Here is a 17,312-nt window from a genome sequence, read left to right as displayed (position 1 = left end):
TCGTGACAGATCAGTAGTCGTGACAGATCAGTAGTTGTGACAGATCAGTAGTCGTGACAGATCAGTAGTCGTGACAGATCAGTAGTTGTGACAGATCAGTAGTCGTGACAGATCAGTAGTCGTGACAGATCAGTAGTTGTGACAGATCAGTAGTCGTGACAAATCAGTAGTCGTGACAGATCAGTAGTTGTGATCATGACAGATCAGTAGTCGTGACAGATCAGTAGTCATGATAGATCAGTAGTCGTGATAGATCAGTAGTCGTGACAGATCAGTAGTTGTGATAGATCAGTAGTCGTGATAGATCAGTAGTCGTGACAGATCAGTAGTCGTGATAGATCAGTAGTTGTGATAGATCAGTAGTCGTGACAGATCAGTAGTTGTGACAGATCAGTAGTCGTGACAGATCAGTAGTTGTGACAATTGTGACAGATCAGTAGTTGTGACAGATCAGTAGTTGTGACAGATCAGTAGTCGTGACAGATCAGTAGTTGTGACAGATCAGTAGTCGTGACAGATCAGTAGTTGTGACAGATCAGTAGTCGTGACAGATCAGTAGTTGTGACAGATCAGTAGTTGTGACAGATCAGTAGTCGTGACAGATCAGTAGTCGTGACAGATCAGTAGTCGTGACAGATCAGTAGTCGTGACAGATCAGTAGTTGTGACAGATCAGTAGTCGTGACAGATCAGTAGTTGTGACAGATCAGTAGTTGTGACAGATCAGTAGTCGTGACAGATCAGTAGTCATGACAGATCAGTAGTCGTGACAGATCAGTAGTCGTGACAGATCAGTAGTTGATCAGTAGTTGTGACAGATCAGTAGTTGTGACAGATCAGTAGTTGTGACAGATCAGTAGTCGTGACAGATCAGTAGTCGTGACAGATCAGTAGTCGTGACAGATCAGTAGTCGTGACAGATCAGTAGTCGTGACAGATCAGTAGTCGTGACAGATCAGTAGTCGTGACAGATCAGTAGTCGTGACAGATCAGTAGTCGTGACAGATCAGTAGTCGTGACAGATCAGTAGTTGTGACAGATCAGTAGTCATGACAGATCAGTAGTCGTGACAGATCAGTAGTCGTGACAAATCAGTAGTCGTGACAGATCAGTAGTCGTGACAGATCAGTAGTTGTGACAGATCAGTAGTTGTGACAGATCAGTAGTTGTACATGTGACAGATCAGTAGTCGTGACAGATCAGTAGTTGTGACAGATCATTAGTCGTGACATATCAGTAGTCGTGACAGATCAGTAGTCGTGACAGATCAGTAGTTGTGACAGATCAGTAGTTGTGACTCAGTAGTTGTGACAGATCAGTAGTTGTGACAGATCAGTAGTCGTGACAGATCAGTAGTCATGACAGATCAGTAGTCGTGACAGATCAGTAGTCGTGACAAATCAGTAGTCGTGACAGATCAGTAGTCGTGACAGATCAGTAGTTGTGACAGATCAGTAGTTGTGACAGATCAGTAGTTGTACATGTGACAGATCAGTAGTCGTGACAGATCAGTAGTTGTGACAGATCAGTAGTTGTGACAGATCAGTAGTTGTGACAGATCAGTAGTTGTGACAGATCAGTAGTTGTGACAGATCAGTAGTTGTGACAGATCAGTAGTTGTGACAGATCAGTAGTCGTGACAGATCAGTAGTCGTGACAGATCAGTAGTCGTGACAGATCAGTAGTTGTGACAGATCAGTAGTTGTACATGTGACAGATCAGTAGTCGTGACAGATCAGTAGTCGTGACAAATCAGTAGTTGTGACAGATCAGTAGTTGTACATGTGACAGATCAGTAGTGGTGACAGATCAGTAGTAGTTGTGACAGATCAGTAGTTGTGACAGATCAGTAGTCGTGACAGATCAGTAGTCGTGACAGATCAGTAGTGGTGACAGATCAGTAGTTGTGACAGATCAGTAGTTGTGACAGATCAGTAGTCGTGACAGATCAGTAGTCGTGACAGATCAGTAGTCGTGACTGATCAGTAGTCGTGACAGATCAGTAGTCGTGACAGATCAGTAGTCGTGACAGATCAGTAGTCGTGACAGATCAGTAGTCGTGACAGATCAGTAGTTGTGACAGATCAGTAGTCGTGACAGATCAGTAGTCGTGACAGATCAGTAGTCGTGACAGATCAGTAGTCGTGACAGATCAGTAGTCGTGACAGATCAGTAGTCGTGACAGATCAGTAGTCGTGACAGATCAGTAGTCGTGGCAGATCAGTAGTCGTGACAGATCAGTAGTCGTGACAAATCAGTAGTCGTGACAGATCAGTAGTCGTGACAGATCAGTAGTCGTGACAGATCAGTAGTCGTGACAGATCAGTAGTTGTGACAGATCAGTAGTCGTGACAAATCAGTAGTTGTGACAGATCAGTAGTTGTGACAGATCGGTAGTCGTGACAGATCGGTAGTCGTGACAGATCAGTAGTTGTGACAGATCGGTAGTCGTGACAGATCAGTTGTTGTGACAGATCGGTAGTCGTGACAGATCAGTAGTTGTGACAGATCAGTAGTTGTGACAGATCAGTAGTCGTGACAGATCAGTAGTTGTGACAGATCAGTAGTCGTGACAGATCAGTAGTCGTGACAGATCAGTAGTTGTGACAGATCAGTAGTTGTGATTGTGTATTGCATATTCTACTGTGCATCTAGATTTCCAAATGTCTGGAGCTACTGACGAATACCTCATGATGGTGTTGTTTTGTTGTTGTGGAATAATGTGTTTCATGAGATAAAACAATTAAATGTTTCCCAAATCACAAATACTATTTCTTCACAACTACTGGTAGGGTCCCAGTACAGTATGGAGTATGACTTTTATGAAAATGTATACCAGGTACCAACTCTATATCTGGAAGTTTGTTTTTAACTGTAAAAGTTCAGAGTTAACCATTTAATATATGTACTAACATGGACACTTTCACAATTCAAAATCTAATACACTTACATGGATACTTTCACTCTGACCATTGTGGACGAGGAAATGGACAGACACCATCATGGGATCACCATAGTAACTTTGCTGTAGAAAAATGACAGAATTACTATTATACATGGAATTATCTTTAAATTTATATTCAAATACACTTGTAAACCATGTTTCAATGTGTCACAAATCTGCAATTTGGTTTGATATAAATGTACGTAACCTATACAAATTATTCTATTTCTTACTGTCTATTATACTGTAAAAGTTACATACATGTAAAGTCATCGTAAAACAAGTTCTAAATTACACATTAGTAAAGTAGTCATTAAGCAAATGTTTAATACTGATATAACATTGAACCCAGATAATCTGGACACTTGCATACCTAGCCAAAACAGTCCAGATTAGGAATTTTCCTGACTGCTGAGTTCTATGAATTCTATCAACTTAATTGTGAGTTTTCCAAAATACCGGCATCCAGATTATCATGGGTCCACTGTACACAAGGCTCGTGGCCACAAGGATACTGTATTCTCTCAATAATGGGGAATCAAAAGGCAGCATGCGTAAAACAAACAGACATATTCATACCTCTCTATAACGACCACCCAAGGCACAAGGAAACACCTAGTCAAACTGTCTATAAAGGCAACCCAAGGCACAAGGAAACACCTAGTCATACCTGTCTATAAAGGCCATCCAAGGCACAAGGAAACACCTAGTCAAACATTTCTATAAAGGCCATCCAAGGCACAAGGAAACACCTAGTCAAACCTGTCTATAAAGGCCATCCAAGGCACAATAAAACACCTAGTTAAACCTGTCTATAAAGGCCACCCAAGGCACAAGGAAACACCTAGTCAAACCTGTCTATAAAGGCCACCCAAGGCACAAGGAAACACCTAGTCAAACCTGTCTAAAAAGGCCACCCAAGGCACAATGAAACACCTAGTTAAACCTGTCTATAACAACCACCCAAGGCACAAGGAAACACCTAGTCAAACCTGTCTATAAAGGCCACCCAAGGCACAAGGAAACACCTAGTCAAACCTGTCTATAAAGGCCACCCAAGTCACAAGGAAACACCTAGTCAAACCTGTCTATAAAGGTCATATGAGTCACAAGGAAACACCTAGTTAAACCTAGCCTGTCTATAACGAAGCTAAGTCAATTGGAAGGTACCATGGTAAACGCTTATACATTTTTTTTATATTTGTTCCAATTCAGAAATTGTTTGCCCCCATAAAACTCCTAAACATTTCTGTATCACAATAATTTCAGAAATGGTAGTATATGTCAAATGGGAACATGCGGGATGGAGTATGATATGATACATAAAAATAAATTTGTAAATGAGAAGAAATATATATCCAAGTATTTTACTATTGTTAATATAAACTACACGGTTGTCTGGTGTTGTTTTGAGATTCTTTCTGCTAATGCCATATGAATGTAACAGGTGCTTTATGCCAGTTTAAATGCTGTTTTTCGTGCAAGTAAAAATTGCAAAATAAACAAGAGGCCCATGGGCCTTAACGGTCATCTGACTATTGGCACAATACAACATAGTCATTTAAATATTTAGCCATTTTGACCCCTGTGATCTTGAATAAAGATCAAGGTCATTTTTTTAAAACAAATATGGTAGCCCTTCATCCTAGCATGTCACAGGCCCTACATCAGGTCTCTAGGCCTCTTAGTTATTCACAAAAAAGTAATTTCAAGATTTTAGCCTATTTGACCCCTGTGACCTTGGATGAAGGTCAAGGTCATTCATGTGAACAAACTTGGTAGCTCTTCATCCCAGTAGGTCACAGGCCCAATATCAGGTCTCTAGGCCTTCTAGTTATTCTCAAGAAATCATTTAAAGATTTTAGCCTATTTGACCCCTGTGACCTTGAATGAAGGTCAAGGTCATTCATTTGAACAAATTTGGTAGCCCTTCATCCCAGCATGCTGTAGGCCCAATATAAGTATCCTGAGCCTTTTGGTTCTTGAAAAGAAGTCATTTAAAGACTTTAACCTATTTGACCCCTGTGACCTTGAATGAAGGTCAAGGTCATTGATTTGAACAAACTTGGTAGCCTTTTATCCCAGCATGCTGCAGGCCAAATATGAGTATCCTGGGCCTTTTGGTTCTTGAGAAAAAGTCATTAAAAGATTTTAGCCTATTTGACCCCTGTGACCTTGAATGAAGGTCAAAGTCATTCATTTGAAACAAACTTGGTAGCCCTTTATCCCAGCATGTTGTAGGCCCAGTATGAGAACCTTGAGCCTTTCGGTTCTTAAAAAGAAGATGTTCTTGAGAAGAAGTCATTTAAAGTGAACAGTCGGGCAAGGATGGCTAAAGTCGGTAAAAATGGTGTGAATGTATCCAGTATACTTTCTTATGAAATGAAAAAAATAAAATCTCTCGTCAAAATCTTTCTGCGTACGAAGAAATAAATTTAAAGTATGAAAATTCTAAAACGTCCTCCCGGCTCACTATGTCCTTGGTTACATTTCCACGCAGCCTCGCTTTCAATGCTTTCAACTTTTCTTTAATGGTCAGAACTGGGAAACTAAGCAGAACTTTACCGTCGTATTAATATGTGAGAACTTTTGGAAGGCCAATGAACGCATTTAGACTGGTTTTTCTTTGCCCGACTATTCACTTTAAAGATTTTAGCCTATTTGACCCCTGTGACATTGAATGAAGGTCAAGGTCATTCATTTGAACAAACTTGGTAGATCAAGGTCATTCATTTGAACAAACTTGGCAGCTCTTCATCCCAGCAGGTCACATACCCAATATCAGTACCCTGAGCCTTTTGGTTTTTGAAAAGAAGTCATTTAAAGGATTTTAGCCTATTTGACCCCTGTGACCTTGAATGAAGGTAAAGGTCATTCATTTGAACAAACTTGGTAGCCCTTCCTTCCAGCATGCTACAAGCCTATTATCAGTACCCTAGGCCTTCTGGTTATTGAGAAGAAGTCGTTTAAAGATTTTAGCATTTTTGACCCCTGTGACCTTGAATGAAGATCAAGGTCATTGATTTGAACAAACTTGATAGCCCTTCATCCCAGTATGTCAGAGGCCCAATATCAGGTCTTTTTATAATTAAGAACTTTGATTGCTTGTTACAAATTGTTTTTACAGTTGGCACAGATAACATTATGCATAATATTTGCTCGCCAAGACAGCTGTCAGTTTCAGTAGGAATATAAATAAGTAAATATCCTATATCTTAAGACCTAACATCACAGACTTCTCATTGAGATAAGAGTTGACAGTATACATATATGCTTCATAGCAAGAAAGGTATATACAATGTACATTATTTTCAATTGACATCATATCATGCTTTGACTAGTACATCAGTACTGACAATAAAGAGGGATCAATTACCTGTCGATACGTCTTGTTTTGAATCTGATACAGGAATAGGTATACAAACTGTCTATAATGTTACCAGATTCTACGTACAGGTTATACATGTGCATACAAAACTATAGGCAGGGACTAACAAAGGCAGTCTGAAATAGTGTCTACATATTCTATAGCAAATAAAATATACTGTTTTATATATTATTGAATATGTATAAGCAATGTACAGTAATACAAGGTTAAAACGAACATCTAAGGGAAAACAATATTACTTTTTTATTACTTTGTTATACACAGATTTTAAATATAATATTATAATAACAAGCTTACAGTAAGGTTTGCAAGCAACACATGTCCCCTGTTGTCAATTACAGTTTCTAAACTATGGCAAGTTGTTATTGTTTAGTTATGCTATCATTGTATGAAGTTTGAACAAATTCTGTTGATGTGTTCTCAAATTATCATTCAGAAACAAAAATTTGTGAAATAAACTATTTTTGAAAGCTGTAACCTTTGTAGTTGACCTTTTGACTCCAAGTTCAATCCCAAGCTGTATTTTCTCATATGCTACCATTGCATGAAGCTTGATCAGAATGTTTTCTAAGTTATCATCTGGAACCTATATATTTTGTGAAACAATCTATTTTTAGTAACAGTGACCTTTGTAGTTGACCTTTTGACCCCAAATTCAACCCCAAGCTATGTAATCTCCTATGTTACCATTGTATGAAGTTTGATCAAATTCCATTAAATGTGTTCTCAAGTTATCATCCGGAAACTTAAATTTCAAAACAATCTATTTTTAGTAACAGTGACCTTTGCAGTTGACCTTTTGACCCCAAATTCAATCCCAAGCTGTATTTTCTCATATGCTACCATTGCATGAGGTTTGATCAAAATCCTTTCATGGTTTTTTAACTTATCATCTGGAAACAAAATCAAATTTAACTCTTTACCCCACAGACATGTATTGCAACAATGTATACATTTACTGCTGCAGCGAACATTGTTGCTAGGCAACATACATTCAACACATACAACTGTTTGATGTTGTTATTTCCTCAGGCAGTTCATGATAATGATAATTTTTTTTACTTAATGAATTGAAATTATCTTTAACATTAAGGTCATACATGTATACATTTTTGAAATCAGTAAGACTTCATCTTCAATATGGTATGAATTTTATGATTGTTTTGTTTGATTTCCAGGCAAATTTCTATAATGAATATTGAATAAGAAATAAAAACAACTATTTACACAAAATAAAGTGTTTCTTATTCCTTATTTTTCATAACAACATATTTATTATAAAATTCTATTGTTCACCTTTTTAGTTGTGTGAATGGTAAAGAAAGTGGCAACCTTCTTTACATAAATGGACCAATTTTTAGCAAAAGTGACTTTTGTAGTTGACCTTTGGACCCCAAATTCTATCCCAATCTGTATTTTCTCATATGCTATCATTGTGTGAAACTTGATCAAAATCCATCCATTAGTTTTCAAGGTCTTTTCCATTAAATGGTTATACTTGATGTGACTTCTATATCATTGTCTAACTGAGAGTTTGTCACTTCTGTAACAGACCACCCATGTTACCATGGTGATGATCGATGTACTTACCCTTTTACTAGCCCGTTCTTGTAAATCTTTAAGACGAAGCTCTGCCTTCCTGATCTGATCTTCCTTTGTCTTCTCCAACTAAAATATTCAATTGTGAAACCCTGACAAATATGGGACTAACTAGTGCTGTCACATCAAATGGTAAGTAAGGTTTTAAAACTTCTTCTTACTTGGAAAGAAATGGGCAGACCTCGTATATCCAAGAAACAATATCAAAGAGCACTAGAGGCACACAAATTGCATATATTATGCAATTTCTATTTTCAACATTTTTCAAAAGTTTTCAATTCATAAAAAAAGAAAATAATAAATGACTTGGTTTTTAGATTTTTTGGTTTTCTAACATCCTATTAACAACTAAATGGTCATATAAGGACCAGATTTTTTGGTGGATGAAAGCCGGAATATCCAGAGACAAGAGGCCCAAGGGCCTTAACGGTCATCTGACTATCTTGGCAATAGCTGTATAGGAAAATAATTAGATATGGTGTCCATGGTATAGCCATCTTCAATCTGGGAATCAACAAGAGATATAACAACACTTTGACAAGATCATATCAGTCGCATTTCATGTTTCAAGTTTCAGTTAAATTGCACTGGTAGAACTTGAGAAGAAGTTCAAATGTGTTTTCAAGATGGCATCTGTGGCAGCCATCTTGGATCATCTGTGGCAGCCATCTTGGATTTTGGATCGACATAAAATATAACAACACTTAGTCGGGACCATGTCAGGATCATTTTCATGCAGGTTTCAGCTTAATCACACTGGTAGAACTTGAGAAGAAGTTCAAAATTCAAGATTTTGGAATATTTGACTCTCGTGACCTTGAAAGTAGGTCAAAGTCATTCATTTCCACTGCTTTGATAGCCCTTTATCTCAGCATGCTATTGACTAAATATGAATACCCTGGACCTTTCGGCTAATTAAAAGGTGTAGTTAAAAGATTTTAGCTTAATTGACCCTTGTGACCTTGAAAGAAGGTCAAGGTCATTCATTTTTATAATTATGGTAACCCTTCATCCCAGCATGCCACCAGCAAAATATGAGTATCCTGGACTTTTGGGTTAGTTAACAAAAATCGTTCAAAGAATTTAGCCTATTTGACCCCTGTGACCTTGACAATACGTCAAGGTCATTCATTTTCACAACTTTGGTAGCCCTTCATCCCAGCATGCTACAGGCAAATTATGAGTACCATGAACCTTTCGGTTAGTTAGAAAATAGTCATTCAAAGATTTTAGTCTATTTGACTCCTATATCTATGACCTTGAAAGTAGGTCAAGGTCATTCATTTTCACAGCTTTGGTAGCCCTTCATCCCAGCATGCTACAGGCCAAATATGAGTACCCTGGACCTTTCGGTTAGTTAGAAGAAGTCGTTCAAAGATTTTAGCCTATTTGACCCCCGGTGACCTTGACAGTAAGTCAAGGTCATTAATTTTCACAACTTTTGTAGCCCTTCATCCAAGCATGCTATAGGCCAAATATGAGTACCCTGGACCTTTCGGTTAGTTAGAAGAAGTCCTTCAAAGATTTTAGCCTATTTGACCCCTGTGACCTTGAAAGTAGGTCAAGGTCATTTATTTTCACAACTTTGGTAGCCCTTCATCCCAGCATGCTACAGGCCAAATATGAGTACCCTGGACACTCTCGGTCGTTAGTTAGTTAGAAGAAGTCGTTCAAAGATTTTAGCCTATTTGACCCCTGTGACCTTGAAAGTACGTAAAGGTCATTTTTTTTCACTACTTTGGTAGCCCTTCATCCAGCATGCTACAGGCCAAAAATGAGTACCCTGGACCTTATGGTTAGTTAGAAGAAGTCGTTCAAAGATTTTAGCCTATTTGACCCCTGGTGACCTTGATAGTACGTCAGGGTCATTAATTTTCACAACTTTGTAGCCCTTCATCCCAGCATGCTACAGGCCAAATATGAGTACCCTGAACCTTTCGGTTAGTTAGAAGAAGTCGTTCAAGATTTTAGCCGATTTGACCCCTGTGACCTTGAAAGTAGGTCAAGGTCATTTATTTTCACAACTTTGATAGCCCTTCATCCCAGTATGCTACAGGCCAAATATGAGTACTTTGGGCCTTACGGTTATTGAGAAGATGTTGTTTGAATGAAAAGTTTACGCACGGCGCACGGCGCACAGCGGACGACGACGGACGGTGCATGATGACTATAGGTCATCCTGACCCTTTGGGTCAGATGACCTAAAAAACCACTGACCAGCAGTCAGTACATGGCAGCTACCCTACACGGGATTCAAATTCAGCAGCAGAGCGCTTGTGATAACATGTTGGGACATCTTAACCACTCCACCACTGTGGCACCAAAAAATAACTACTAACAGCATATAATAATTGTATATAAGTTGTCGATAACATCTTACTACATACCTCAAACAGTTTTTCATGGTGACAGATGATGTCTTCTATAACGCGCATCTCATACGGAATGTTTTGTCCTCCCTCAGCCCCCATATAAAACATTGTATTAGAGAGACTGTACTATAAACATTGTATTAGAGAGACTGTCCTATAAACATTGTATTAGAGAGACTGTCCTATAAACATTGTATTAGAGAGACTGTCCTATAAACATTGTATTAGAGAGACTGTCCTATAAACATTGTATTAGAGAGACTGTCCTATAAACATTGTATTAGAGAGACTGTCCTATAAACATTGTATTAGAGAGACTGTCCTATAAACATTGTATTAGAAGACTGTCCTATAAACATTGTATTAGAGAGATGTCCTATAAACATTGTATTAGAGAGACTGTCCTATAAACATTGTATTAGAGAGACTGTCCTATAAACATTGTATTAGAGAGACTGTCCTATAAACATTGTATTAGAGAGACTGTCCTATAAACATTGTATTTAGAGAGACTGTCCTATAAACATTGTATTAGAGAGACTGTCCTATAAACAATTGTCATTAGGAGAGACTGTCCTATAAACATTGTATTAGAGAGTCCTATAACAATGTATCTATAAACATTGTATTAGAGAGAGACTGTCCTATAAACATTGTATTAGAGAGACTTGTCCTATAAACATTGTATTAGAGAGACTGTCCTATAAACATTGTATTAGAGAGACTGTCCTATAAAACATTGTATTAGAGAGACTGTACCCTATAAACATTGTATAGAGAGAACTGTCCTATAAACATTGTATTAGAGACTGTCCTATAAAACATTGTGATTAGAGAGACTGTCCTATAAACACACATTGTATTAGAGAGACTGTCCTATAAACATTGTATTAGAGAGAGACTGTCCTATTAACATTGTATAGAGAGACTGTCCTATAAACATTGTATTAGAGAGACTGTCCTATAAACATTGTATTAGAGAGACTGTCCTATAAACATTGTATTAGAGAGACTGTACTATAAACATTGTATTAGAGAGACTGTCCTATAAACATTGTATTAGATAGACTGTCCTATAAACATGTATTAGAGAGACTGTCCTATAAACATTGTATTAGAGAGACTGTCCTATAAACATTGTATTAGAGAGACTGTCCTATAAACATTGTATTAGAGAGACTGTCCTATAAACATTGTATTAGAGAGGACTGTCCTATAAACATTGTATTAGAGAGACTGTCCTATAAACATTGTATTAGAGAGACTGTCCTATAAACATTGTAATTAGAGAGACTGTCCTATAAACATTGTATTAGAGAGACTGTCCTATAAACATTGTTATTAGAGAGACTGTCTATAAACATTGTATTAGAGAGACTGTCCTATAAACATTGTATTAGAGAGACTGTCCTATAAACATTGTATTAGAGAGACTGTCCTATAAAACATTGTATTAGAGAGACTGTCCTATAAACATTGTATTAGAGAGACTGTCCTAATAAAACATTGTATTAGAGAGAGACTGTCCTATAAACATTGTAAAGACTGTCCTATAAACATTGTATTAGAGAGACTGAATCCTATAAACATTGTATTAGACTGTCCTATTTGTATTAGACTGTCCTATTAAACATTGTATTAGACTGTCCTATAAACATTGTATTAGATAGAGACTGTCCTATAAACATTGTATTAGAGAGATACTGTCCTATAAAACATTGATTAGAGAGACTGTCCTATAAACATTGTATTAGACTGTCTATAAAACATTGTACTGAGAGAGACTGTCCTATAAACATTGTATTAGAGAGACTGTCCTATAAACATTGTATTAGAGACTGTAGTATTAGAGAGACTGTCCTATAAACATTGTATTAGAGAGACTGTCCTATAATACCCATTGTATATGAGAGACTGTCATTTAAACATTGTACTAGAGAGACTGTCCTATAAACATTGTATTAGAGAGACTGTCCTATAAACATTGTATTTGAGAAGACTGTCCATATAAACATTGTATTAGAGAGACTGTCTATAAACATTGTATTAGACTGTACTATAAACATTTGTACTAGAGAGACTGTCCTATAAACATTGATATTAGACTGTCCTATTAAACATTGTATTAGAGAGACTGTCCTATAAACATTGTATGACTGTCCTATAAACATTGTATTAGAGAGACTGTCCTATAAACATTGTATTAGAGAGACTGTCCTATAAACATTGTATTAGAGAGACATCTCCCTATAATCTTATTGTATTAGAGAGACTGTCATATAAACATTGTATTAGAGAGACTGTCCTATAAACATCGTATTAGAGAGACTGTTTTATAAACATTGCGTTAGAGTGAGACAGTAACAAACTTTTACACAACTCAAATCTTTATGTTGAGCAAAACAATAAAGAAGCCTAATTGATAAAAAATAACACAACATGATAGTTAGAATTATGAGATGTTTTCCAAACATTCATATAATCCAGAAAATCAAAAAGTAACAAAATTGGCTTTACATAACTGAAACACCAGCACTAACTGTGATTTTCTACTTTTTTTACAGACAATATTTCTATGGGTGGTTTAAATATTATTTTCATAATACAGTGTTATCTGCCCTTGAGGGTATGTATTGATTGTGACGTCATCTGTTTGAGTGCATAACGTCATTACTTTTCAGAGAAAATGACATAATTTTTGCTCTAACAACAGAAACATCACGATACCCACCTGCAAGGGCAGATATATTCTAAAATAAGTAAAGACAGAACACTTACTGTCAGTATTGCTGTATTGCTAGTGTCGTTTATTTTTCCAGCATTCATCAACGTCGATCCAAAGGAAGTGGCAATGTTCCTCACACTCATTTTGTTCTCATCACTACTTCATTGTGGATAATCTATCAACAACAAAACAACAAATATATACCATCTGTAAACAAATAAAAATCATAATAATTATGTTCTCCTATGCAATCCTTGAGGGAATTCATGAATGTACAACCTTTGTAAGCCTTGGATTCAATGTTCATAAATTACATCTCGGATTGTGATTTTGTCGTCACTTCTTCTAGGTATGGAAAGACTTTATTAATCTCTTCAAATCAAATATCATATGTATTAATGTATATCGGTGAAGGAGGACTTACTTGTAAAAGATGTGGATGACCAGTCGTCTGAGTGTGCGACGATGTACTAGGGGCAGCTCTCGTATGTAGTAGTGATACCAATCTAGTTTGGTCTGTTCCGTTGACATCTTACCTGTAACAAAGAGTACTGACAATGAAGTGACCAGTCCAGTAACAAAGTGACCAGTCCAGTAACAAAAATGACCAGTCTTAGTAACAAAAGTGACCAGTCCATTTAACAAAGTGACCAGTCAGTAACCAAGTGACCAGTCCAGTAACAAAGGGTACTGACAATGAAATGACCAGTCCAGTAACAAAGTGACCAGTCCAGTAAAAAGGGTACTGAAAATGGAGAATGACCAGTCTGAGTAACAAAGTGACCAGTCCAGTAGCAAAACGGTACTGAAAAAGAAGTGACCAAGTCTAGTAACAAAGTGACAAGTACAGTAATAAAGTGGCCAGTCTAGTAACAAAGTGACAAGTCTAGTAACAAACGGAACTGAAAATGAAAGTGACCAGTCCAGTAACAAAGTAACCAGTCCAGTAACAAAATGACCAATCTAGTAACAAAGTGACCAGTCCATTAACAAAGTGACCAGCTCCAGTAACCAAAGTGACCAGTCCAGTAACAAAGGGTACTGGACAATGAAATGACCAGTCCAGTAACAAAGTGACCAGTCACAGTAAAAAGGGTACTGAAAAAGTGGAATGACCAGTCTAGTAACAAAGTGACCAGTCCAGTATGCAAACGGTACTGAAAAAGAAGTGACAAGTCTAGTAACAAAGTGGCCAATCTAGTAACAAAGTGACAAGTCTAGTAACAAAACGGAACTGAAAATGAAGTGACCAGTCCAGTAACAAAGTGACCAGTCCAGTAACAATCCGTTACTGAAATGAAGCGACCAGTCCAGTAACAAAGTGACCTGTACAGTTACAAAGTGACAAGTCTAGTAACAAAGTGACAAGTCTAGTAACAAAGTGACCAGTCCAGTAACAAAGTGGTACTGAAATAATGAGTAGTGACAGTCCAGTAACAAAGTGACCAGTACAGTTACAAAGTGACAAGTCTAGTAACAAAGTGACAAGTCCAGTAACAAACGGAACTGAAAATGAGTAGACCAGTCCAGTAATTAAAGTGACCAGTCTAGTAACAAAAGGGTGACTAACAATTGAAATGGAACCAGTCCAGTAACAAACGTGACCAGTCCAGTAACAAGGTGACCAGTCAGTAATAAAGTGACCAGTCTAGTAACAAAGTGACCAGTCTAGTAATAAAGTGACCAGTCTAGTAACAAAGTGACCAGTCCCAGTAACAAACGGAACTGAAAATGAGTGACCAGTCCAGTAAATAAAGTGACCAGTCTAGTAACAAGGGTACTAACAATGAAATGACCAGTCTAGTAACAAAGTGGACCAGTCCACGTAACTAAGGTACCAGTCCTGTAACAAAGTGGAACCCAGTCCTAGTAACAAAGTGACCAGTCTAGTAACAAAGGGTACTAACAATGAAATGACCAGTCCAGTAACAAAGTGAACAGTCAAGTAACTAAGTAACCAGTTCCAGGTATACAACAGTGGCCAGTCTCTAGTAACAATGTGACCTGTTCTTAATAATGTGGCTTAGGTGTTAACTAACTATGAAAGTTGACCAGTCTCGTAAACAAAGTGACTACAGTGACCAGTCACATGTAAACTAAGTATACCTGTCACAGTATCACAAAACGTGGCCAGTCCCAGTTACAAAGTGAAGTATAGTAAGGGTACCATGTCCCAGTAACAAAAGTGACCAGTCAGTAAAAAGTGACCAGTCCAGTAACCAAGTGGTACTGACAAGTGAAGTGACCAGTCCAGTAACAAAAGTGATCCAGTCAAGTAACAAGGTGCCAGTCCAGTGTTACAATGAGGAGTGACAAGTCTAGTAAACAAAGTGACACTAGTGCCATTAACAAAGTGACCAGTCCAGTAACCAAGTGACCAGTCCAGTAACAAAGGGTACTGACAATGAAATGACCAGTCCAGTAAACAAAATGACCAGTCCAGTAAAAAGGGTACTGAAAATGAAGTGACCAGCCTAGTAACAAAGTGACCAGTCCAGTAACAAACGGTACTGAAAATGAAGTGACCAGTCCAGTAACAAAGTGACCAGTACAGTAACAAACAGTACTGAAAATGAAGTGACCAGTCCAGTAACAAAGTGACCAATACAGTTACAAAGTGACAAGTCTAGTAACAAAGTGACCAGTCCAGTAACAAAGTGACCAGTCCAGTAATAAAGTGACCAGTCCAGTAATAAAGTGACCAGTCCTAGTAACAAAGTGACCAGTCCAGTAACAAAGGGTACTAACAATGAAATGACCAGTCCAGTAACAAAGTGACCAGTCCAGTAATAAAGTGACATGTCTAGTAACAAAGGGTACTAACAATGAAATGACCAGTCCAGTAACAAAGTGACCAGTCCAGTAACAAAGTGAACAGTCCAGTAATAAAGTGACCAGTCTAGTAACAAAGTGACCAGTCTAGTAACAAAGTGACAAGTCTTAGTAATAAAGTGACCAATCTAGTAACAAAGTGACCAGTCCAGTAATAAAGTGACCAGTCTAGTAACAAAGGGTACTAACAATGAAGTGACCAGTCCAGTAACAAAGTGACCAGTCCATTAACAAAGTGACCAGTCCAGTAACAAAGGGTACTGACAATGAAATGACCAGTCCAGTAACAAAGTGACCAGTCCAGTAAAAAGGGTACTGAAAATGGAATGACCAGTCTAGTAACAAAGTGACCGGGTCCAGTAGCAAACGGTACTGAAAATATAAGTGACAAGTCTAGTAACAACAGTGACAAGTACAATAACAAAGTGGCCAGTTCTAGTAACAAAAGTGACAAGTCTAGTAACAAATGGAACTGAAAATGAAGTGACCAGTCCCAGTAACAAAGTGACCAGTCCAGTAACAAATGACCAATCTAGTAACAAAGTGACCAGTCCATTAACAAAGTGACCAGTCCAGTAACCAGGTGACCAGTCCAGTAACAATGGGTACTGACAATGAAATGACCAGTCCAGTAACAAAGTGACCAGTCCCAGTAAAAAGGGTACTGAAAATGGAATGACCAGTCTAGTAACAAAGTGACCAGTCCAGTAGCAAACGGTACTGAAAAAGAAGTGACAAGTCTAGTAACAAAGTGACCAGTTACAGTAACAAGTGGCCAGTCTAGTAACAAAATGACAAGTACTATAAAAAAATAACAAAAAAAAAAAAGTAACAAACGGAACTGAAAATGAAGTGACCAGTCCAGTAACAAAGTGACCAGTCCAGTAACAAACGGTACTGAAAATGAAGTGACCAGTCCAGTAACAAAGTGACCTGTACAGTTACAAAGTGACCAGTCTAGTAACAAAGGGTACTAACAATGAAATGACCAGTCCAGTAAACAAGTGACCAGTCCAGTAACAAGGTGACCAGTCCAGTAATAAAGTGACCAGTCTAGTAACAAAGTGACCAGTCCAGTAACAAACGGAACTGAAAATGAAGTGACCAGTCCAGTAATAAAGTGACCAGTCTAGTAACAAAGTGGTACTAACAATGAAATGACCAGTCCAGTAACAAAGTGACCAGTCAAGTAACTAAGTAACCAGTCCAGTAACAAAGTGGCCAGTCTAGTAACAAAGTGACCAGTCTAGTAATAAAGTGACCAGTCTAGTAACAAAGTGACCAGTCCAGTAATAAAGTGAATCAGTCTAGTAACAAAGGGTACTAACAATGAAGTGACCAGTCCAGTAACAAAGTAACCAGTCCAGTAACAAAGTGACCAGTCCAGTTAAAAAATGACAAGTCTAGTAACAAAGTGACCAGTCCATTAACAAAGTGACCAGTCCAGTAACCA

The 17,312-nt window shown here is 37.7% G+C and overlaps 1 protein-coding gene across 1 annotated transcript in view; it reads right to left on the bottom strand.

The window, feature by feature from the left end:
• The window catches only part of LOC138328021 (arf-GAP with Rho-GAP domain, ANK repeat and PH domain-containing protein 1-like), a 95,088-nt gene that overhangs the window by 11,436 nt on the left and 66,340 nt on the right, over positions 1–17,312 (bottom strand). Inside the window, exons 36-40 of the mRNA XM_069274596.1 lie at positions 13,452–13,563; positions 13,081–13,183; positions 10,318–10,398; positions 7,922–7,999; positions 2,950–3,024 (exon numbers count right to left, since the gene is read on the bottom strand). Coding sequence (XP_069130697.1) covers positions 2,950–3,024; positions 7,922–7,999; positions 10,318–10,398; positions 13,081–13,183; positions 13,452–13,563 — 449 coding nt within the window. The remainder of the gene's footprint in view (positions 1–2,949; positions 3,025–7,921; positions 8,000–10,317; positions 10,399–13,080; positions 13,184–13,451; positions 13,564–17,312) is intronic.

Source organism: Argopecten irradians, chromosome 7 (genome assembly GCF_041381155.1).
Source record: "Argopecten irradians isolate NY chromosome 7, Ai_NY, whole genome shotgun sequence".
In the NCBI taxonomy this organism is placed as follows: domain Eukaryota; kingdom Metazoa; phylum Mollusca; class Bivalvia; order Pectinida; family Pectinidae; genus Argopecten; species Argopecten irradians.
Note: the sequence above shows the minus strand (reverse complement) of the source record. Positions and strands in the feature narration are given on the sequence as shown.